The 26,015-nt window shown below is 36.0% G+C and overlaps 1 protein-coding gene across 2 annotated transcripts in view; it reads left to right on the top strand.

Moving 5' to 3' along the window:
• The first annotated feature begins 13,676 nt into the window (after positions 1-13,676).
• The window catches only part of DUSP10 (dual specificity phosphatase 10), a 125,982-nt gene continuing 113,643 nt past the window's right edge, over positions 13,677-26,015 (top strand). Inside the window, exons 1-2 of one of the 2 annotated variants that reach the window (XM_053712518.1) lie at positions 13,677-13,834; positions 15,490-16,343. In XM_053712518.1, coding sequence (XP_053568493.1) covers positions 15,536-16,343 — 808 coding nt within the window. In that variant the 5' untranslated portion in view covers positions 13,677-13,834; positions 15,490-15,535. Of the gene's footprint in view, positions 13,835-14,157; positions 14,297-15,489; positions 16,344-26,015 lie in introns of those variants that run through there. The other variant, XM_053712517.1, reaches the window with a different exon arrangement.

Genomic DNA, 26,015 nt, shown 5'->3' with positions numbered 1-26,015 from the left:
GTTTAACGCATGTAATAAAAGTCCCACTGCATTTCGCACCAAATTTGACGCAATACTTTGCACCAAATTGGACGCAATACTAGAACTCCTAAACAACCCACAAACTAGTGAAATTTTCCACCACTTTTGATTGGGAAATGCATAATGACATGATATATGACATCAGCCAATCTGGTTTAAATATACATTATATACTATCACTAACGAATCAAAGTGCTTGATACTTGTGTCATTGATCACTCATCAGAACTTGTAAGTGCCATTTGTTACATTGTGTATTATACGTTGAAAGTATGTATATGTGAAATTAGTATTAAAGTTAAACATTGATGATGACATTAGGACACACAGTGTAATATTTTTGACAATGATTTTAAAAATCAATTGATGTTTGATTCAATATAATCTTAAGATGATAGCTCAAAGGGATAGTCCACCTAACATTAAACTGTCATGAATCAGATACAGCAGAAATTAAAATCACCTCTTTACTCTCATGATATTTTCAGTGTTTTTCTGCCTTCTCTTGAATTTCATTTTCATTAAGAAATGTCATCTAATATGCCAGCCCATTTTATAACACCTGTGTAGGGGTGGTGTTTAAAACTAGACTGTAATCAGGAAGGGTTACACAAGTGCAGAGAGAAAACTGGCCCAGCTCTTAAAATACCCATTTATTGCAAATAAATACATATGATACCCTGATTACATGTTACATTCACATATTATTCTTGCTCATAATAATAATACATTTACACTATATACATATAGTTGTATAAATAAACACAGAGATATGAAAGACAACATTGTTTAGAACAAAATAAAATATAGGGACATGTAAATATCTTTGGAAAAGATTTCTAACATAACACACACATATATATATATATATATATATATATATATATACACGTATGTGCATTAATAATCATTTTAAAAAAAGAAAAAAACACGAAATAGTCATATCATGATTTCTAGAAAGGCAAATACACATTAATTTATGTGAGAATATCATTAACAGATGAAAAATAAAAGATAAGCTTTAGAAAAATGTGCTTGTTCATGACAGTAATGATATGGTATGAATAAAGTTGGAAAAAGCAGAATTTCCACAACATCGATGACTCTTATTTATCAACAGTATCTACTTGACACGCGTGTTTTTGACAGACTTTTGAATAAATAAGGTTATCGTAAGTGGATTCGCGGCAGCAATGTCTGGTGATGTCTGGCGAGCGTATTGACTCCAGCAAATGCTCCGAGATTGAAAAATGGCCCCTCAGGCTGTTACATTGTTGCAGCAACCAATCGTCACTCCTCCTGAGAACGGAATGGATCCTGGGGGACTGTCTGAGTTGCTAGGCGGCACATCCCCCAGTAAGATCCAGTGATCAGGAGGCATTGAGAGGGAGCAGGACGCCGGAACAGTTAGGATTTTTCATGCCGTCCTAAAGGCATTAAAGCCGGGTTCTTGCTTCTAGGGGTTAAATTTAAGTCATGAAATCTGTTACTTTTACGTTTTACATTCAGTGTACATAAAAAAGAAAAACATCTGAGTCATGCAATTAGCACTGCTGATTGGATTAGTAGGGGGTTCTGCTTGGAACCAGCAATGCACTGCGGGTCACTAGTGGCACTTCTAATGTGTGTTTAAGCCCTTTGTGGGTGCTGAACACACAGAAGAGCAGGGTCGATAGTCATAAAATGACATGCTCTAATGGATTAGAGAATGTAATTTTTCAACTATTAAGGCCCTTTATGGGTATGTCAAGGAGGTAAAAGTGTCTCAAAAAACATATGTAAAAAAAAATAAAAAGAGGAAGGAAAAGAACGGAAAAAATTGTCTCAAAAATCACTCGTGAAAAAAAAGGAAAAAAGTAATAGTTCCTGATTCCATACCTCATTTTTCCCTCCTAATCATCAAATCTCCATTTAACTCTTGCCCTTTCCTCTTCTTCAAACATAGAATTAACAAAAGGACATAATATTTGGTTTTGACTTAAAGGGACAGGAAACCAAAAAATATATTACATGATTTGGATAAAACACAATTTTAAACAACTTTCCAATTCACTTCTATTTTCAATTTGGCTTCATTCTCTTGTTATCCTTTGCTGAACAAACAACAATGCACTACTAGCAGCTAGCTGAACACATCTAGTTAGCCAATCACAACAGACAAATATGTCCAGGAACAAATCAACATCTAGCTCCAATTAGTGTAGGATATGTGCATATTCTTTATCAACAAGGGATACCAAGAGAGCAAACATCGCTCTAGCGCAACCTATATTTCAATGGAGATAGGAAACGCCTTAACGTGTGCTCATATTACAAGCAGAAAGTTATAAGCTGCACTCAAGTGAAAGTCAAAACTGCAGTAGAATATTTAGCACATCTTGAGTCCTACAGTAAAGTTATAGGGGCATATGTATCAATGTGCGAGCGGACATGACACGAAGTAGAGTATCATGTCTGCTGCACATCGATAAATGCCGACAGCATACGCTGTTGGCATTTATCTTTACATCAGCAGTTCTTGTGAACTGCTGGTGCAATGCCACCCCCTGCAGATTTGCGGACAATCGGCCGGTAGTAGAGGGTGTCAATCAATCCGATCATAGTCGATCAGGTTGATTTCTGTCCGCTGCCTCAGAGCAGGCGGACAAGTTATAGAGCAGCAGCTGAAGAATGAAGTTTCCCTTTAAGTGACGTCATCTAAGATGGCGTCCCTTACATTCCGATTGGCTGACATAATTCTATCAGCCAATAGGAATTAAAGGTGAAAAAATCCTTTTGGCTGTTGCAATCAGCCAATAGGATTTAACTTTCATCCTATTGGCTGACACAATCAGCCAATAGGATTGAGCTCGCATTCTATTGGCTGATTGGAATAGCCAATAGAATGTGAGCTCCTATTAACTGATTGGAATGTTGCAATCAGCCAATAGGATTGAGCTTTCATCCTATTGGCTGATACAATCAGCCAATAGGATTGAGCTTGCATTCTATTGGCTGATTGGAATAGCCAATAGAATGCAAGCTCAATCCTATTGACTGATTGCAACAGTCAATAGGATTTTTTCACCTTATTGGCTGATTGAATTCTATCAGCCAATCGGAATGTAAGGGACGTCATCTTGGATGACGTCACTTAAACGGAAACTTCATTCTTCAGCGACCATCGGAAGAAGAGGATGCTCCGCGCCGGATGTCTTGAAGATGGATCCTCTCCGCACCGGATGGATGAAGATAGCAGATGCCATCTGGATGAAGACTTCAGGCCGCTTCGATGAGTACTCCTGCCCGCTTTGATGAAGACGTCTGCCCACTTGGATGAGGACTTCTCCGGCTAGATGAGGATGGATGTCCGGACTTCGAAAACTGTAAGTGGATCTTCAGGGGTTAGTGTTAGTTTTTTTTAAGGGTTTTTTGGGTGGGTTTTATTTTAAGCTTAGGGTTTGGGCACTTTGTAAAAGAGATGATTGCCCTTTTCAGGGCATGCCAAAAGCAATGCCCCTCCAAATGCCCTTTTCAGGGTAATGGTTAGCCTAGGTTATTTAGATAGGTTTTAATTTGGGGGGTTTGGTTGGGTGGGTGGTGTGTTTTACTGTTGGGGGGCGTTTGTATTTTTTTTTACAGGTAAAAGAGCTGATTTCTTTGGGGCAATGCCCCGCAAATGGCCCTTTTAAGAGCCATTGGCAGTTTAGTGTAGGCTAGGGGTTTTTTTATTTTGTGGGGGCTTTTTTTATTTTGATAGGGCTATTAGATTAGGAGTAAATCGTTTTTATTTTTGATAATTTTGTTTTTTATTTTTTGTAATTTAGTGTTTATTTTTTTGTAATTTAGAAAATTGCATTTTATTCATTTAATTTATTTTATTGTGATGTTAGATTTTAGTGTAAGGCAGGTTAGGATTTATTTTACAGGTAACTTTGTATTTATTTTAACTAGGTAGTTAGTAAATAGTTAATAACTATTTACTTACTAGTCTACCGAGTTAAAATAAATACAAACTTACCTGTGAAATAAAAATAAAACCTAAGCTAGCTACAATGTAACTATTAGTTATATTGTAGCTAGCTTAGGTTTTATTTTTACAGGTAAGAATGTATTACGTTTTAAATAGGTTATTTAGGTAATAATTGTAAGTTTTATTTAGATTTATTTTAATAATATTTAAGTTAGGGGGTGTTAGGGTTAGACTTAGGCTTAGTGTTACGTTAGGGTTAGGTTTAGGGGTTAATATATTTATATAGTGATGCGGGAGGGCGGCGGTTTAGGGGTTAATAGGTTTATTATAGCGGTGGTGTGGGCGGACGGGAGATTAGGGGTTAATTATATTTAAATAGTGTTTGCGATGCGGGAGGGCGGCGGTTTAGGGGTTAATAAGTTTATTATAGTGGCGACGATGTCGGGGAGCGGCGGAATAGGGGTTAATACATTTTTTAAATGGCGGCAATGTCCGGAGTGGCCGATTAGGGGTTAATTAATTTATTATAGTGTTTGCGATGCGGGAGGGCCTCGGTTTAGGGGTTAATAGGTAGTTTATGGGTGTTAGTGTACTTTTTAACACTTTAGTTATGAGTTTTATGTTACAGCTTTGTAATGTAAAACTCATAACTACTGACTGTAGATGGCGGTACGAATCTAGTGGTTATAGGGTGTACCGCTCTCTTTTTGGCCTCCCAGGCAAACTTGTAATACCGGCGCTATAAAAGTCCCATTGAAAAAGGAATTTTTAAAAGTGCGGTACTGACGTTGGATGACGGCCAAAAAGGTGTACGGTTCACCTATACCTGCAAGACTTGTAATAGCGGCTTTAGGGAAAAAGCATCGTTATGAAGCATAAAGATGCTTTTTCACTCATAACGCAAAACTTGTAATTTAGCTGAATATGTTTTTATGTGTGTGTGTGTGTATATATTTATATATATGTATATAGAAATATCTGTGTAAAAATAAAAAGAACATTTTCTTCTGTGAGTAACATAGGAATGTACAGTATTCCTAGTGCACCTTTGGCTTTACCACAGTTGATCTAGCGCAGTGTTGGATTAGTGCGCAAGTGATAACTAATAGACTTTTTTTAAGCGCACCCCATAAAAGTCTATGAGGAGAAGGTGTTAGTGTGTAATATCCAAAGTCCTTTCAACTTGTAATATGTGTGCTAATTCGGCCAAGCTAAGTTTTTACTTTGAGCGCAGTTATCACTCAAATAGAAAAAAAATAACGCCCCACTTGTTATCTTGCCCTTAGTGCAGGGATAGGCACGGATCAAGGCTGTGGCGGACATTTTCCAAAGTACAGACCTTAGTGAAGGACACCAAGGTACGTTTCAAATTAAAAACATCAAAAAAATACTCTCTTTACCGAGAGGTTAGTGGATGCATGGTGGAATAGCAATCCAGCAGAAGTGGTAGAGACAGTGAAGGAGTTTAAAAATGCATCGGATAGGCATAAGGCTATGCTAGATATAAGATAAGGCCAGGAACTAATAAAAGTATTCAGAAAATTGGGCAGACTAGATAGGCCGAATGGTACCTAACTGCCAACACATTCTAAGTTTCTGTAAGTCAGAAGAGCAGCACTCTGCTGTCAAATGGGCTGCTTGTTGGATGCCCCTGGTCTAGTTCCACAAGTACAAATTAGTCATCTAATCAAACAAGTTTAAAATAACATTTATATAAAGACTGCTTGTAGTATACTAGTATAAAATGTTTTCAAAATTCTAACCTTTCTTTCTTTTTTTTTTTGTATTAAGAGTCTGCAACTCCTAACCAAACTCACCCACCTTGATGTTAATCGCATGATCATCATGGTTGGTTACCTATTTGGCTAGGTAAGGTTTATAAGAGTAGGAGGCGGTCTTCTACACACCAGCACCATGCTGCCGCACAGATCAGGGAATTGGGACGGATCACGGCTCACGGGTGGTTGACACAGGCTGCACTGCAGGCAGCTTGCTTTTTCCCTCTCTCTCACTCACTTTCCCACTACTAGGCGGCGTCCTGTGGGTGCGGCCCCAACCTCGCAAAACATGGTGCCGCCTGCGTCAAGGAGGAGTCAGGACCAGCATTCATCTGTCCTACTCCTCCCTCCCGACCGCAAAATGGGTGGTGGACACTGCACGGGCCAGTCACGGACACCAGTGTCTGTGTACGGACACCTTGCCTATCCCTGCCTTAGTGTTTAATGTCTTTTTAAAGGGAATAATTTCTTAATTTAATTTAAAAGAGCATTTTTTAATTAGAGCAAATTGAATTAAAGTGCTTTTTTTTTTCTTTTTTTAAAAACTAGATATTCCTTTGTTAAATAAGCTTATTACAAATGACATTTACACTTCCTGATTTACTTTAAATTTAAACAGCTTTTATTTAACCTCTCTGTTGCTGTGTTGCAGACATATAATTCTGAGTAGAATGTTCCTTTAAAAGTTTGCTTTGTTTTTTTTGTGTTTTGTTTTTAAAGTGACGGATTGGTTTGCCATAGAGACCTTTACATGGGTACATAGTAGAAAACTTTTACATACTGCAATGCAAAAAGAAAGTTCAGCAGACATGACAAACTCCCAATACTCTGGTACAAAGATCACACTTTAGGATTATATTTTGCTTATTCCAGAACATAGAAGTTACCATTGTGTCAGAATTGTATCAGTATTTTCTTGCAGGCTGAGAATAAGTAAACCTAACAGCAAATCTTAGACCAGGCATAGAAAAAGATATATATTTGTTTTTGTAATTGTGAAGATAAGGTTAAAAGCAAGGCCGCTCCTCTAATTATCACAGTTGGATCAGAAAAAATATCAAATTGCTATGGTTTGCCTGGAAAAGACAAAAGAGGGTGCCAGACAGTGTATACCATTTTACTAAATTCCAAATTTGTCTTGAAAATGTAGCTCACTCACAAATGTAAGGAACCAAAATCTAGGTGCAAGGCAAGCAAACATACATCACACAGCTTCTATGCTAACTGCCCATTGGTCCATACTCTTCTAATTAATATCAACCCTCTTTCAGACAAGGAGTTGGCAAAACACTTTTTTGAGCAACCCTCTTGCAGAGTTTTTAAGGGACAGTAAACAGCTTGTGATTGGAACATGTCTGCAGTCTTAAGAAAAAAGAGGTATTGGGTACACACTGTTACATATAAATTAAAGGGACACTTAACCACATTTTTTTCTTCTGTGATTCAGATAGAGCATGCAATTTTAAGCAACTTTCTAATTTACTCCTATTATCAAATTTTCTTCGTTCTCTTGCTATCTTTATTTGAAAAAGAAGGCATCTAAGCTTTTTTTTGATTCAGTACTCTGCACAGCACTTTTTTATTGGTGGATGAATTTATCCACCAATCAGCAAGAACAACCCAGGTTGTTCACCAAAAATGGGCCGGCATCTAAACTTACATTCTTGCATTTCAAATAAAGATACCAAGAGAATGAAGAAAATTTGATAATAGAAGTAAATTAGAAAGTTGCTTAAAATGTAATGCTCTATCTGAATCACAAAAGAAAAAAATTGGGTTCAGTGTCCCTTTAACTTTTATTTAGATTACAATCTGCAAATAAATAGTGATAGGCTATTTTATGAGTATATATAAGAAAGCAGGCCCCAAACAGATCTATAATTACTTTAACTCTTCTTTAAAAGCGATAAAAATATAAGAACATAGAATTTGACAGTAGATAAGAACCAAAAAGGTCAGTCTACCCATATCACATGTTGCCGTTTCTTAGGATAGCCGCATGCATGTCCCAGGCATTTTTAAATTAGTCTTTGTGTTTACCACCTCAATTGTAAGTTTATTCCACGAAACCACCACCCTTTCTGTAAAAAAGGGTGGTAGATTCATGGAACAAACTTCCAGTTGAGGATAATCATAACTGAAAGTGGGCCCTCTGTCAGAAAATATTAGATCCGAAAAATCTGAAGGAAAAAAACAGGTCAACCGCTTTCCTGGCCGATAGCTGTAATTGTCGGTGTCAGATGTGGACGACACCCTTTCAGAACTATCTAAGTAGTCCAAAAAAGGAGAAAAAGCAAAAATAAGGCCATAACGTGTTTCGACCGGAAAACAGGCCTTTGTCAAAGCCAAAAAGTAATGTATAACTCCAGGCTGGCAAACATTTAAGTTTAAAAAGTCTACAGTCTTCTAATAGATTAACGTATAAGCAGAACTATATTAGAACAGATTAACACCTTGTTTGATTTGTTGTTTTTATTGGTCAAACTTCACCCACTACTTTCTTTACTTGAAGGAACTAAGCTGGAATTAAGTTTGTAGATGGTTGGGCTTGCCACTGTCATTGTGTCTGCAACATTTCCATTGTTTGTCTTCATCAGTATAGATTATATAGCAAGCTGCTAATTAGGGATAGATATGTGGCAGGGTTAGGCTTGTGAAGTCTGCCGTGTACTTTGTCAGGAGTAGAAAATCTCAATTTTCAGACTTAAATTACAGGAAAATAAACAATAAAAGTTTATTACAAATTTGTTTTACTGTGCATAATTAAGAATGAAAGACACATAAATCTCAGTGTTTTCTGTCCCTTTAAGGAATAAAAATAGCACAGTAAAGAAGAGGCTCCTAATGCAGTTGAATCTTTTTTTCTACAATAGGTTAGAAGAATGTTCTGCTGATATGTAGGTTTAGTTTGTACCCAGCAATGAGGTTAAATCGTTTAAAAAGGGTTTAACATCCAAAATAATTGAGCAATTGGTTACAAAATGAATGCTTCATAAAATAATCTTCTACAAATGTTGCATGTAAATGAAAGGATAATTAACCACTTGCATCCTACAATGACATTTTTTGCATACCTCTTGTAATCTGGCACAAGGTGAGTTACAATTGTCTTGAAAAAGGCAGACTAAATCCAAGATATAGTAATATAGAACTTGGTGTTGAAAATAATTTAAGCGGCATACGCACATATGATATTAGCGCCTGTGCACCAAGCTCAGAGAGCTGGAGGAGGCAGGTATTGTGCCTACGGAGACATAGGGCCAGATTACAAGTGGTGCGCTAATTAATATTTACATTCAAGCGTTAATTGCGCTAGAAGTAAGCTTTTTGTGCGTGTCGGGTTGCGTTTGCATTATGAGTTGAAAGTAATCTGTTTTCGCTCACGCTCTAAACCGATGAGCGCAAAAAACGAGCGCATTCATGTATTCCCCCATAGAAGTCAATGGAGAAATACAAGTAGAAAGAAACCTCCCCACTCTTATGCTAACCCGACATGAAAATATGAATATTTCACATTCCAATGTTCTTCACATACAAGAATATGTTCTATATATTCATAAAAAGTTAATGAAGAAAAGGCTAGCTACAAAAATGTGAGTGTTCCTTTCAGATATTCATCTGCCCAAGACCGTGAGCTTGTACACTCTCTATCCCCCCTGCCTCCCTTGAACCCGGAATTTACCTTGTCCGATTAAATGTCCTTAAGAGTAAGGACTCGATGCATCCTCAGCTGGACTCTTATCGTGTGCTTCACGAACCGGGTACCTCCCGGTAGCTATATCAGCTATCGCCCGGCACTGCTGTGTTTGCACGCTTCTGCGTTTCCGGAAGAGGGATGGTCCTTGTATGACGTCCGAAATGACGCATCCACAAGGGGGGAGTGCAGAGGTACCTGGTGAACAGTGGCAACCCGACCAGGCGGGTACAGCGTCTCAGTAAACTGGAAGAAATGTAGAAATCAAGGATGAAGAGGCGCTGTATATAAAACGTAGAAATTGTATTTGATACGATTAAAATCCAGGAAGCATCCCACAGTGATAGGTAAAAAGGCGTACCACTGCTAGGTACGCCTTTTTACCTATCACTGTGGGATGCTTCCTGGATTTTAATCGTATCAAATAAAGTTTCTACGTTTTATATACAGCGCCTCTTCGTCCTTGATTTCTATATATTCATAAATACATATTTATATATATATATATATATATATATATATTCATAAAGACATATTCCTACACAGATCTGATGTTTTTTTTTTTTTGTACAATATATATATATATATATATATATTATATATATATAAAATTTGTTTAAACAACTTTTTGATATGGGTCTCTAAATTTCTTTTAAGCTCCTATGGTTTTAAAAAATTGTTTTGGAATATAATTTTACTCTAAGAACAGTAACTAGTCTTACTATACTATATAGTCTCTTTTTTTCTTCTCTATCATTTCTGCTCTTTCTCTTAAATAACAAAAAAATATGGTCACAGTATATAAGTCCAGAACAACTTATCTTTGTTTTGATGGCTTGGTAACGATCCAGATCAAGAGCTACACATCTTTGTCAGGAATATATTTATATGCATGGAATATGGAAAATCACTTTATTTTGTTCTTTTTTGATTTGTTATATATGAATATCTTGTGTTCTTTGTATATTTGCTATCTGATGTATCTTTTTTGTTATTATTCTTATTTTTTCCTTCTTAAAATGTCTAGACATGTATGCAAGTCCATTTAATCTGTTTTAAGATATATGACCACAAAAAAACTTATTGAAAAAAAAACTAGAAAAGAGAGAAAAAACACTGCAAAGCCAAGGTACTATAGAGAATCAATTAGACAAAAATAAAAATGTCTCATTTGTTTTGATACAAATATAGGGGCCTATTTATGATATTGCAAGCGGACATGATCCGATATAGCGGACCACTGCTTCATAACTTCTGCAGGCTCGCCGGTGTTCTGTGAAGGGACCTAACTTTTCAAAAGAGCGAACCATGTAACTTCCTGTGACGTTTCATCAGCTGTTGCTCTCATATTGCCCCTAATACGCATGCGTGCCAGCGTCTTCACATACCTGGCCGCATACGTCACAGGAAAACTATTTAGACTTGTTAAATTCTGAAACCATTGTATAGCGCATGCGTAGCCTTTTCTATCATAAATGGAGGTGTTTTATTAAACGATGTTTATTCAACACTGTATGTGCATTATGGTGTGAAACAGAAATAAATGTATAGTTATTCAGAAATATTTATTTATATATAACCTCAAACGCATACATTCAAAGCATTTCACTTTATGTTGACATGCAGTGGCGATATCCAAGTGGCTGTTTGTCATGCAGGGACCAATTAACCTAAATAAATATTTTTACATAACTATACATTTATTTCTGTTTCACACATACAGTGTTAAATAAACATTGTTTATGCACATACAGTGTTGAATACACATCGTTTAATAAAACACCCCCATTTATCATAGAAAAGGCCACGCATGCGCTATACAATGGTTTCAGAATTTCAGAAGTCTAAATAGTTTTCCCGTGACGTATGCGGCCAGGTATGTGAAGACGCTGGCACGCATGCGTATTAGGGGCAAAATGAGAGCAACAGCTTATGAAACGTCACAGGAAGTGACATTGGTCGCTCTTTTACAAAGTTCGGTCCCTTCATAGAACACCGGAAACACGGGCATCAGGCTCCATATGGAGGTTGATAAATATGCCCCTAAAAGTCTACTGCATGTATTAAACAGATAAGATCCCAGAGATAGAATAAACCACCTTACTTAGCAAAGCAAATCAATTTATTACACACAAATGAAAATAAAAAATGTATTAATATAAACGTGTTGGTTATGCAAAACTGGGGAATGTGTAATGAAGGGATTATCTATTTTTTTAAACAATAAAATATGGATGAATGGTATCTGTGCAAACAAACATTTTCATGTTTACATATATTCATATATTTAATCAGTATGCAGATATATGGATTTAACTAAGTCATCATTTTTTGTTTATTGTAAAAAAAAAAAAAAAAATAGATAATCCCTTTATTACCCATTTCACAGTTTTGCATAACCAACACGGTTATATTAATGCATTTTTTACGCCTGTGATTACTTTGTATCTACGCCTCTGCAGACTGCCCCCTTATTTCAGTTATTTTGACAGACTTGCATTTAAGCCAATCAGTGGTGACTCATAAATAACTCCACAGGAGTGAGCAGCATGTGATCTATATGGTACACATGAACTAGCGCTGTCTAGCTGTAAAAAAAGTCAAAATGCACTAATATAAAAGGTGGCCTTTAAAGTGAATGTAAACTCACTGTCACCTCTCATCCTCATGTTGTGAATCTCGTAAAATAAAGGCTAGTTTAATTCATCATTTTTTTTATAAATGCATAAGAAATACGAATATAAAAAGGTATTTATCAATATTTTTCTTACTTTATTCCTCCGCCCGCCATCTTGTCCCGCATTTCTCAGGTGATTGACCATTCCTTAAACAAATAATCGATTGCACCCCGTGGCGTCCAGCCCCTTTTTTTCTACGTCACGCGATGTAACTGCGCATGCGTTCCCTGCAGATTCGTGATTGACAAGCAATGAGATTGCAATAAAAATTTTGCCGTGCAATGTAATTTTCTTTGCGGATAACGATTCTCAATGGATCAGGGAACGCATGTGCATATTAGACATCGATTTAAAACGCATTTGCAAATGGAGTCCTCGTCGTGAAGGGGGTTTCAGAGGTGGGACAGCTCTATACGCAATGTTGTCTGAATAGAGGAAGTCCAGGATGGGAGGAGTTATCCTTCAAAACGGAGATAAGTTCTCATATAAATTATAATATGATAAAAATAATTTTTATGAATAAAAACATTGCGGTTTCAATGAGATGTTTATTGAGAATTGGTAGTGTAGATTAAAAAGTTTAAAATTTACATTCATTTTAAGGGCTTAGAAATTAGCATATGAGCCTACCTTGGTTTAGCTTTCAACAAAGAATACCAAGAGAAAGGGCAAATTTGATGATAAAAGTAGATTGGAAAGTTGTTTAAAACGGAATGCCCGATCTGAATCATGAAAGTTTAATTTTGACTAGACTGTCCCTTTAACTATATATGGCGCATTAATGAGGTTGGCAAAATCCAAGAAGCACAAGAATCAAATTCACAAATTGTAGGATGCAATTACCAGGGATCACACATTTTTGTCTTTACATATATTCATTTATTTAGTATAGTTGAATTTATTGCATGTCCACATTTGAATACAAATTTGAAATTATGTAGTTACCCTAATATCAGTGGACCATGTGTTAGGAGCTGACAATTTTCGCGCTATGTGCATTTTGTTTACCGACATCTTTTCTAATCCACCTTAAGGGGACAGAATCTGATTCATAAAAATTGACATATCGTGCCAGGGAAACATACACATATATGAGTTCTATTTACGCAGAACATATACAGCTGAACAAGTCTAAATGATATGAACATAACTACTTATTTTATTAAAATCAGCTCTATTATTTTAATAAACAAAACCTTTATAAGGAACAAAATGCTTATAATTTTGTTTCCTTTTTTGTGTTCAGTCAACACCACAAAATCTCTTCCACCTTAAAAGAGTAAGAAAGGAGAGAGGCGTTTTACGAGTTGACTGATGGTTCAGTAAAAGGATAGAGAATCTGATACTACACCAGCTCAGTCTGGCTGGATGACAACCTGTGATTGGCTCTCAATGACATCAGATGCTGCGCTCTCTAACACTGGATTCCAACTCCAGCACTTGATAAACCACCTTCTGACCACGCCCACCTGGCTCCAGCCAATACCACAGCAGTAGAGGTCAAATAGCCTCCTCCCCTCAACAGTGCGCAAAAGTGTCAGTCATCTCCAAATGCCCGCCCATTTAGAATCTTTCATTACTCTGAAAAAGAGAAAGTAACAATGCTTCAGCTGGAGATCAATGGATCCACATGAATGGAACCTTTAAATATATAAATCAATAGCTGCAGGACAAGAGCCAAATGCCGGAAGGGCACACTAATTTCTGCAAAGTAAGTGAGATGATATGTTGATCAACACTTAGGGGCACCTGATGATTATCATGGCTAGAAATGTTACTGTCATTTAATTATTTCGTATTTACTAACACTGAGGATACTAGACCTAGTTGATCTGTCTGACACATGGGGATGTGGGGCTTGTTTATAGTCTGCTACTGCTTTGCTGGAGATTGCTGCAGTGGGTGAGGTGAGTTATCATGAATTCATCATACTGACCTATCTGGACTGCCTTAGCCTTCCCTTCATTCAAGCATTTGGGACGTGAGAAAGTGGGAGGGATGGATATTTGATTTATTGCATCCATTTATTTTTACCAATAATATGAGCAGCAGCCTTACCATGGTATTATCCAGAGGAAAACACAAGAGCGTCTGCTGCATGGATGCGGATGTTATTAGGCTCACTTTTGACAGCGGATCAAAATGAACTTCTCGGCTATAATACTGCATGCAGGTAGTTTAAATGAGCCCACGGGAGCTTCTGAATGAGTGTCTGGCTCTTAGATGTTCTTGCAATATATGTGATTAATTGCTTATGAAAGGGGATAATGCAGAAATGTCATTAGAAAATGCATGTCTATGTTTATTGCATTTATTTGTATTTATTTGTATTCACCTCTGTTTATTTTAATTTAGTCAAATACAATATCTCACCATATTTTTATATATATATATATATATATATATATATATATATATATATATATATATATATATATATATATATATATAAATTAAATAAAAAATATATTTGTGTGTATATGTGTGTGTGTGTATGTATATATATATATATATATATATATACTGTATATGTGTGTATAATATATATATATATATACATATATATATATATATATATATATATATATATATATATAATGAATTAAAAAAATGTGTGTGTGTATATAATAAATATATATATATATATATATATAAATATACCTAATTCTTAAATTATATGTTCATTTCTTGGTTGATCTGGTGAAGTATAACAAAGCATAATGATATATTACACATATGCAGATAGTGTTCTGGCATGCATTCTGAGATATCTGTTATCATGCCCTTCATAAGGCATTTGAACCCAAGCACTGTCTAATGCCTTGTAGATATGTTTGGTTTAATTCCAAGGCCTTACAAGCAGTTCATCTTGTCTAAAAATGGGTATCACAGTTCACCAACAGAATTCTATATATGTGTGTTAAACACTTTCAGCAGTGCCATTAAAATTAGTTTATTTTTAAGAGAACATTGTGGATATACTTTGCATGCAAAAAAGTAAACTAAAAAGTAATTTTATTTAAACTTGCATAGCTGAGCTATACGTCCACAAATTATTTTATTTATTTTATTATTATTGTTTGCTGCTTTCGATCCCTACAATAAAAAAAAAGTCTTCCCTTTAGTTCTCTTTTTACTTGGAATGTGTATAGCAAATGTCAGAATGGCTTATTTAACTTCAATAAACATATCAAACTGATTGTATCTCATGTTGATGCAAAGCAAAAATATTTATTAGAGCACTCAGATAGAAATGAATTACTTTTATGTTTTGTGACAACTGTTACTACAAAACTGACTAGACTGGCATACATCTTTTCAGTTAGAATTCTGAATATGTGCTTAATTGTTACTTTTTTTTTTCAGATTGGTATCTTATGTTCTACTTGAATTGGCAGATTTCAGCTTCCTCATGCCTCCTTCTCCTTTAGACGACAGGGTTATTGTAGCACTTGCAAGACCAGTAAGACCCCAGGATCTGAATCTTTGTTTAGGTTCTGCCTATCTTGATCCCACCTCTTTGGACAACTGTAAATCTCTCCTCAGCACAAGTGTAGTGTGTCTAAACTCTGCTAATCTGACGTATATGCCCTCATCTACTGGATCTGCACGCTCTCTGGGTTGTGGATGCAGCAGCGCAAGTTGCTGCACTTTGGCAGCGTACGAAAAAGACAGTCAAACCCAAAGTCAGGCAATAAGCAGTACTACAATTTCCAGCACTATTGCAGGAGGTTCAACCACTTACCCACCAAACCAAATGGTCAATAATAATGAAAATTCTGGCACTCTGAGTCCATCTGGTGGTGTGGGAAGCCCAGTTTCAGGTGCTTCAAAGCAGTTTGCCAATGTAAAAATCATTTATCCTAATGATTTGGCCAAGAAGATAGCAAAATGTAGCAAAACACACTTACTGAACCAAGGGCCTGTAATCATTGACTGCAGACCCTTTATGGAGTATAACAAAAGTCACATTCAAGGAGCTGTTCATATTAATTGTTCAGATAAAATCAGCAGGCGAAGGCTTCAACAGGGCAAGATAACTGTTTTGGATTTGATATCCTGCAGAGAAGGCAAGGACACTTTCAAGAGGATCTTTTCCAAAGAGATAATAGTTTATGATGATAATACCAATGAACCCAGCCGAGTAATGCCTTCCCAACCACTCCACACTGTCTTAGAGTCCCTGAAAAGAGAAGGAAAAGAGCCCATGGTTTTGAAAGGTATATCTATTGTTTTCACAATAAATTAGAGGTACTAATTTCTAATTGAGAAATGAACCCCTTAGCTGCCAAATTGCTTCTCATTGCATTTAGACTTCTCAGGCAGCGAGGGTATTTGTGGTTATATTTTTATCAGCCTGGAAAAATAAAGATTCATACACCGCAAGATGGTACTGAGTAATGGCATCAAATTTAATGCTTTAAAGGGACATAGAATTCCAAAATTTTCTTTCACGATTCAGATAGATAATATAATTTTAATTAACTCTCTAATTTACTTCTATTATCTAATTTGCTGCATTCTTTAAATATTTTTTGTTGAAGAAATAGCAATGCACATGGGTGAGCCAATCTCATGAGGCATCTATGTGCAGCCACCAATCAGCAGCTACTGATCTTATTTATATATGCTTTTCAACAAATGATATGAAGCAAATTAGATTATAGAAGTAAACTGGAAAGTTGTTTAAAATTGCATGCTCTGTCTAAATCATGAAAGAAAAAAATGTGGGTTTCATGTCCCTTTAAATCAGTTGACACTGAGGTATCTGCACAATCAAGTTCAGAAAAGCCAACTGTGTTTTTTGTTTTCGTTCTCAGATAAAGCAGTGTTGGCTTAAAGGTACTCCTTAAACTATGATTAAAAGAATTCTGTTATATAATAACATGGTTTGCTTAATTTGTTTAGATGAAAGTTCCCAATATAAAACTAAAGCACATATCATTGATTAAAGAGGTTGAGATCTGAAATCTTGATTTAAAACAAACACGAGTGTTAAGCTGTTAGGCAATTTAGGCCCATCCTTAAGGATTTGCAAGGGTGTTTTTTTGGCTTAGCACCACTAACCTTATATTGCCCTACATCACCTATTCAAGTTTTAAACCAGCATGACATAGTCAAAAGTAAACATGTCCCCCCTTGGGTCCAAGCACTGTATACTGCCCTTTCTTACTGCTTTTTTTTTTTTTTTTTTTACCGGACTTCTTCTCCAAACTGAATGCGTTGTATATTTGATACAGAGAGAATTAATTTTCTTTACTTTGATTTTTTTTTTTAAAGAGAAATATCCTCAAGTAACAAATATTTACTGAGGAAGATAAGAAATCTGAAAGTTCTCTTGTATGCATCTGTCTGGGTGTCCAACTGTCCATGTATTTGTCCCTAATGTTATCAGGCAGATGCCATTTGTTTAAAGGGATACAAAACCCAAACATTTTCTTTTGTGATTCAGACAGAGCATGCCATTTAAAAAAAAGTTACCAATTTACTTATATTATCAAATTTGCTTTGTTCCCATAATATTTGTGTTGAAGAGATACCTAGGTAGGCATTTGCACCAGTACATGGCAGGAATTCGTACTTTCATCTAGTGCTCTTGCAGAAGGATATCATTCTTGCAAAACTGCTGCCATATAGTGCTCTAGTAAAAGGTCAGCTCCTAAGCATATGTCCCTGCTTTTCAACAAAAGATACCAAGAGAGCAAAGAAAAATTGATTATAGAAGTAAATTTGAAAGTTGTTAAAGTATCATGCTCTATCCTGAAAGAAAAATGCTGGGTTTCATATAAACCAAGAAAAGGTATCTACTCAATAAAACATTGCTCATTTTATATTTTGTATTTCTTTCTTTTATAAATAATTATGGTATTATTTTTATCTGATTTGTAGCTTTTTAAAAATTTGTTATGTGCTAAAAATTTCAATCATCCCTCATATTACTCCTGGCCACAAGTAAATTCATATGTCTGGAGTATAAGTGATATATATCTGTTGCACCCACAAACGTACTCTGAGCGGCACTGGTAAAGTTAAGCAACAAATTGATTTTGTTGTATATAGATCAACTGGTATTTTATATCCAGGACTCATTAAAGGGACAGTATACTATAAAATTGTTTTTCCTTTAATGTGTTTCCAATAATTTTTTTACCAGCTGCAGAGTATAAAATGTATGAGATTTGCTTTTTTAAGGCTTATTTGTGTATATGAATTAGCTGATTTTGTGTTTTGAAGCCACAACCTAATAAAATGGGTTGAGCTTGTAGGTATAATCAGACCATATTACTTTATCACATTGTGTACATATACCTGCTTCTTTATCTTATATCTGTCCATAAACCAACCACCAATACTGAACAATGGAAAATTAACATTTTATTACCTTATCTCTTCTATAACCCACTGGGAGTGCAATTTCCTCTACTGGCTGTGTTAAAGGGACAGTCAAGGCCAAAAAAAACTTTTATTTTTCAAATAGGACATGTAATTTTAAACAACTTTCCAATTTACTTTTATCAACAATTTTGCTTTGTTCTCTTGGTATTCTAGTTGAGAGAAAACCTAGGAAGACTCATATGATAATTTCTAAGCCCTTGAAGGCCGCCTCTAATCACATGCTTTTGTATTTGCTTTTCACAACAGGGGAGAGTAGTTCAGGTAAAGCATATAGATAACATTGTAATCATGCCCGTGGGTTGTGGCAGACACTGCACTAATTGGCTAAACTGCAAGTCAATAGATAATAACTAAAAGTCATGTGATTAGGGGCGGTCAGAAGGTGCTTAGATACAAGATAGTCACAGCAGTAAAAAGTGTATTAATATAACAATGTTGGTTATGCAAAACTCGGGAATGGGTAATAAAGGGATTATCTATCTTTTTAAACAACAAAAATTCTGGTGTTGACTGTCCCTTTAACACAGCTTGGCCTCAAGGCCAAAAACTTTTAGAATAGGTTGGGATACCACAGGCTAAATAAACTAATTAAAATGCCAATATAAGGTAAATGGAAATACTTGTAAACAATTTAATACACTCCAGCAGGTAAAGTGGATCATTGGGAACAAATTAAAGGGGAGACAATTTTTGAGTAAACTGTCCCTTTAACCCCTTAACGACCAACGACGTATGGGGTACGTCCTGCAAAAAAATGCAGTTAACGACCAAGGACGTACCCCGTACGTTGTTGGTCTTTGAAAGCAGTGGAAGCGATCCTGATCACTTCCAACTGCTTTCATGTTATAGTAGTGATGCCTCCATATTGAGGCATCCTGCTATAACACTTTTTAGCCGTCTGATGCAGAGAGAGCCACCCTGTGGCTGGATCGAGTGCGGGAGCGTGCGCGTTCATGGGGGCGGGTGCGTGGGCGGGTGGGAACCCTACACTATGGAACAACTGTAAGGTGGGAGAGAGGGTGGGAATATTACAAATTTCAGTCATCTGGGAGAGGGTGGGGGGTTGAGGGGGGGCAGCTACACTACAGAAAATAGTATTTTTAAAATAAAAATTAATAAAAAACTATATTTGATTTCAAACTGGGTACTGGCAGACAAACACACAGAAGGGCGCCTCCTAGTGTAATAAAGTACAGATGGTGTACAAATATGTGATAACAGATGTTCAGGTACTCACAAGTGTGGCAGCACTCACACGTGCTTAGTAGTGCATACTGGAATCTCACAGTGTCCCAGCTCACTGTTCTTTTCCCACAGGTCTCAGTCAAGGCTGTAGTCTCCAACCGCAAACAAACATGGACAGGCTCTCAGTCAAGTGATAAGTTTTAAAATCACTTTTATTAAAACAATGGTCTTTAAAAGCACAGTGTATACATATATCACTGTGTATTAAAATGCAACTAGTTTCTCAGCTAGCTTGCTGTTTCCTCAGGCATCTCTGAGGAAACAGCAAGCTAGCTGAGAAACTAGTTAACCCCTTCACTGCTGGGCATAATACGTGTGGTGCGAAGCGGCATTTACCGGCCTTCTAAATACTAAAAAGCAACGCCAAAGCCATGTATGTCTGCTATTTCTGAACAAAGGGGATTCCAGAGAAGCATTTACAACTATTTATGCCATAATTGCACACGCTGTTTGTAAATAATTTCAGTGAGAAACCTAAAATGTTGAAAAATTTGACGTTTTATTTTTATTTGTTCGCATTTGGCGGTGAAATGGTGGCATGAAATATACCAAAATGGGCTTAGATCAAAACTTTGGGTTGTCTACTACACTACACTAAAGCTAAAATTAACACTACAAGCTCCCTACATGCTCCCTAATTAACCCCTTCACTGGGCATAATACACGTGTGGTGCGCAGTGGCATTTAGCGGCCTTCTAAATACCAAAAAGCAATGCCAAAGTCATATATGTCTGCTATTTCTGAACAAAGGGGATCCCAGAGAAGCATTTACAACCATTTATGCCATAATTGCACAAGTTGTTTGTAAATAATTTCAGTGAGAAACCTAAAGTTTGTGAAAAAGTGAACAATTTTTTTTATTTGATCGCATTTGGTATTGAAATGGTGGCATGAAATATACCAAAATGGGCCTAGATCAATACTTTGGGATGTCTTCTAAAAAAAAAATATATACATGTCAAGTGATATTCAGGGATTACAGAAAGATATCAGTGTCCCAATGTAACTAGCGCTAATTTTGAAAAAAAGTGGTTTGGAAATAGCAAAGTGATACTTGTATTTATTTCCCTATAACTTGCAAAAAAAACAAAGAACATGTAAACATTGGGTATTTCTAAACTCAGGACAAAATTTCGAAACTATTTAGCATGGGTGTTTTTTGGTGGTTGTAGATGTGTAACAGATTTTGGGGGTCAAAGTTAGAAAAAGTGTGTTTTTTCCATTTTTTTCTTCATATTTTATAAAAAAAATTATCGTAAATTATAAGATATGATGAAAATAATGGTATCTCTAGAAAGTCCATTTAATGGCGAGAAAAACTGTATATAATATGTGTGGGTACAGTAAATGAGTAATAGGAAGCTAAACATAAACACAGCAAAAATGTAAAAATAGCCTTGGTCCCAAACAGACAGAAAATGGAAAAGTGCTGTGGTCCTTAAGGGGTTAAAGACTCTTTCTAGCCTTCAAAGCTGCTTTTCCCACGCTTGAAGTGTTTGGGTGTGATCAGTCAACACCTTTTTGTTGGTTTATTTTTTTATACTGCAATTTCACATCAGCGATTGTAATTGTGCACTTGCCATTATCTCATGATGTTTTTGTTTGTTTACTGTGCACAGTATTTTGAACTTCAATAGAAACAAAAAGTAGTACATAATATTATAAATCCATTCTCACCTGTTTATTGCTATTTTTTTTAAACATTTTTTTTCTTCTTATAGATAAACAGTAGCTGTATATGTCATACTAAGTCTCTGCTGTGAATCTATCTATTAATGTCAAATTTGTAGAATTTGTGCACGTGTGTTTGTATTATGGTCGACTGTGTGCATTTGTTTGCTTCAGCTTGTTACTGTTGAAATTATCCCCAAACATAGAACATTTTTAGATGCACAAAAAGTAAGACTTTTTTTTAAGAATATCATTGATTAGTGTACTATATAGTTGTTTTTACAAAATATTATGTATACATGTTGTGAATACATTGTTTTGTGCTATTAAGCCCTTTGACTACTAGTGATAGTTTACAGTGCATAATGCAGCCCTTGCTGGTCTATGGTTTAACTTTAGAAGTATTTAAAGGGACAGTATACATTCATTGTCATATAACTGCATGTAATAGAAACTACTATAAAGAATAAGATGCACAGATACTGATATAAAAATCCAGTCTAAAACTGTTTAAAAACTTACTTAGAAGCTCTCAGTTTAGCTCTGTTGAAAAGGTAGCTGGAAAGCCCACTGCAAGTGGGAAATAAGACACTCCCCCCTCACCCTTCTTTTGAATATGAAAAGACCCTTTACACAAACAGGAGCATGCTGGAGAAGGTGTCTGACGGTATTCACATGAAACTTTGGGGCTTGGTTAGGAGTCTGAAAATCAGAGCAATGCTATTTAAAAAATAAGCAAAACTATACATTTAAAAAAAACAAAAAAACTTTATGGGCTATATAAATAGATCATCTACAAAACATTCATGCAAAGAAAAAATGAGTGTATAATGTCCCTTTAACTTGATTTGAAGTAGCTCTTTTTACTTTGTGTGTGTGTGTGTGTGCATATATATATATCCCCAGAGGCAGAACATTTTTTCACTTTCTGCTATGAGAATTTTTTTATTGAAAGTTTTTCTGCAGGTCATTTTAAGTTAGGAAGTTACACTAAAGCACCAGTTCAATTGCAATGTGTTGGTTAACTAAAGAATAAAACAATTTTTAATGTTTTATAATGTAGTGCAGTAGATGAAAATTGCATTGCAAGTTAGCTGCAGACAAAAAAATGAAACTGTAAAATGTCTCTTGAATAAATTTGTTTCCTTTTCTCTTGGTCTAACATAGAAATGTAGTAATTAAAAAGGTGCAATGCTTATAAGAACATTTTACATTCAGAACAAACAGCTTTGCAGACTGGGAAAGGCTAGGGGAGGGTTTGAAAAAAAAATCTGAGAGCCAGTAAATAATCAATGCACTGCTGCTTTGCAGTGCTACTGCATATATGACTGTTAACTTTAAACAGCACTTTGCTCTGGATGCACAACTCTGTTTGAAGAGAACTGTCTAATGTGGAAAAGAGCTGCAAAGTTAAAGCACTAACAGTACTTGCATGGGTTCTGTTCTTTCTGCAGACATGCTGCATTTTCTTCGATGGCATCTCAGATCACTGTATGTTCTGCCGTGGGATATATATATATATATTCCATAAGTCTCAAGCCACTAATGATCCAAAATATTCTAATCTGGTTCAGTTTCAGCAATTAAATGTCTAATTTTGACCCTATCTTTCTGTCACAGTGCTGCTCAGATTTAAAGAGACATGAAACATATCTTTTTTTTTTTTTTCTTTCATGATTCAGACAGAGAATGCGGTTTTTAACAACTTTCCAATTTACTTCTATTATCTAATTTGTTTTGTTATCTTGGTATCCTTTATTGAAAAGGATACCTAGGTAGGCTCAGGAGCTGCTGATTGGTGGCTGCACATGTTATTACATGTTATTGGCTCACCTAATGCATTCATCTAGCTCCCGGTAAATGCATATCCCTTTAAGAAGTATAATCTGTGTGGTTATACTCTAACCAAACATTATTGTTATTAATAATAATAATTATTATAGTGTTTTAAATACAAATTCCTTTTTTTTCTCTAAATAAAGATACATACAGTGATTTGCCCCAAATTTACTGGCATTACCACTTAATAAACCAATCTCATACTGTATGCCTTTTAAACCCTATTTGTTCAGGAATGTGTATTAAACAAATGGCTATTCAAATACCTTTTCTAAGCACTGAGTTATTAAATATAATGTTACACACGCACTGTTTTAGTTACATTTGTTTTATCTGTAAGAATTATATGATTTTTCTTTGGGATATAGAGATATGCTGAGTAATATAATCTTATCTGAAGAGACTAGAAGCAGAATTATTTTACAAATACACTGACTTTGGACTCAGTGGTGTTAAGTAGATTTGGTATTGGGCTCGCTTAATTGAGGACATGTAGAGTAGCTACAACTTACTAAAGAAACCAGACTATGTATAAACATGTTGGTATAGTTCAGCTGTTTCAAAGAAAATACTTATTCTATGCGTCCTCCCATTTATTTAATAAGATTAACCTGTTGTTTCATTATGCGTAATTAAAGGGACATGAAACCCAAAATTTTGCTTTCATGGTTCAGATAGAGATAACAGAAGTGAATTGGAAAGTTGTTTAAAACAGTTATCTAATTAGCTTTATTCTTTTGGTAACCTTTGTTGAAGAAGCAGCTAAGCCCTCCTGGGAGTTAGATGAACACATGTCCCTTTTACATTGCGTGGTACCTCTACGGAACTATAGTTACTACTCATCATGCTATTGTTTTTATATTTGTGCCTGCAGATGCCTTCATTCTCTTATTTTAACCCATTATTACTTGGTAAAGTTTTCATCTTTATTACTAGGCACTGCCATCTTGGTACGCACGTATTGCAGCATACTGTGTCAGAAGCAGTGCCCTTTCTCTGGTCAGCTGGATTAGCTTGCACAATAAAACACTGAAGAGTCACATTTTTTGCTGTTTTTAACCTATAAAAGATAGTCTTTAAGAATAATATAGAGAAATTGCAAAAAACTGAAGTGCATGATACGGCTTATTAACAATATGACTGGCCTGTGAATGTGCACTGCTTTTTGTCAATGGGTGTGAGAATACTAACACTCCAAGATGGCGGCGCCCCGTGTCACGATACAGAATGTCACTGACGGGCAGTTGTAAAAGGTTAAAATAAGAGATCTGCAGATACAGAAAAAAATACATTAGCATGGCAAGTAGTAACCTCGCTACTTTAGTTGTACCCAGTAGTTTAATGTCCCTTTAAGTGTCCTGTATTGTGTGCCTTTTACAAATGAGAAAACCATACAATTACCAATAAAGGGCCAAATTATGAGTTGAACGAAAATGTGTTCTCCCGCTAGCACACTATAGGCACTAGAAATAATTAAAGTTTGCGTGTCGGGTAGCGCTTATATTGCAGATTGAATGCAATGTTTTTGCGCATGCGCACTACCCGATGCATGTTAAGCCCTCTACTGGAGAACTTGGGATTGCAAGATCACACTATGAGGCCCATTTATCAAGCTCCGTACGGAGCTTGAGGGCCCGTGTTTCTGACGAGTCTTCAGACTCGCCAGAAACACATGTTATGGAGCAGCGGTCTAAAGACCGCTGCTCCATAACCCTGTCCGCCTGCTCTGAAGAGGCGGAAAGGAATCGCCACAATTCAACCCGATCGAGTACGATCGTGTTGATTGACACCCCCTGCTGGCGGCCGATTGGCCGCGAAACTGCAGGGGGTGGCGTTGCACCAGCAGCTCTTGTGAGCTGCTGGTGCAATGCTGAATACGGAGAGCGTATTGCTCTCCGCATTCAGCGATGTCTGTCGGACCTGATCCGCAGTGTCGGATCAGGTTCGACAGACACTTGATAATTCGGCCTCTATACCTATAGACTTCAATGGAGCAGAATTTTACAAGAAACAAATACCCAGTTATGCGCTAACCCGACTGGAAGATTTCATATTATATATATATATGTGTGTGTGTGTATGTAAATACTGTATATATATCAGGGCTCGAAATTTCAATTCCTAAGCTACTAGCCAGGACAAAATGTTACTCACCACTTCTATTCCCACCATCACCACACCCACTACTTGAACCCTCTTTGCTTATGTTTAGCTATTGTAAAACATTTTGTAATATTGTTTTTATTTTATACCATAATAAATTAAATAATGCTACATACAGTAATAAATAAACAAAAATATGTTCATAGCAGTTAGAAACAGGTTCGGGGGAAGACAACAGCTTCCTCTCTTTTTCTCTCTTTTCCTCTCTTTTCCTCTCTTTTTCTCTCTCTTCCTCTCTTTTTCTCTCTCTTCCTCTCTACATTTGTTGAACACAGTTCTATACAATGATTGTTTGATTAGTGCAGGAGCTCATTTGAATATAGTGGTATGTCTCTCAATTTTAAACAATATATATTGTGCTTTATATTTATTCTTTAAAACAATTATCAAGTACTGATATATAATATGCATATATAAAAAGCATTTTACTTGCCCTTTAAGTCAGCTGACTTACACACCAGCATAGCTGATATTCTATAACAGTAATAACTGTACAAAACTATTTTTCGTTCATGATTCAAAACATACACATTTTATTGGTATCCTTTTGTTGAAAGAGCAGCAATTCACTACTTGGA

Source organism: Bombina bombina, chromosome 4, assembly GCF_027579735.1.
Source record: "Bombina bombina isolate aBomBom1 chromosome 4, aBomBom1.pri, whole genome shotgun sequence".
In the NCBI taxonomy this organism is placed as follows: domain Eukaryota; kingdom Metazoa; phylum Chordata; class Amphibia; order Anura; family Bombinatoridae; genus Bombina; species Bombina bombina.
The sequence above is the reverse complement of the archived record's forward strand: the minus strand, read 5'-3'. Positions and strand labels throughout refer to the sequence as shown.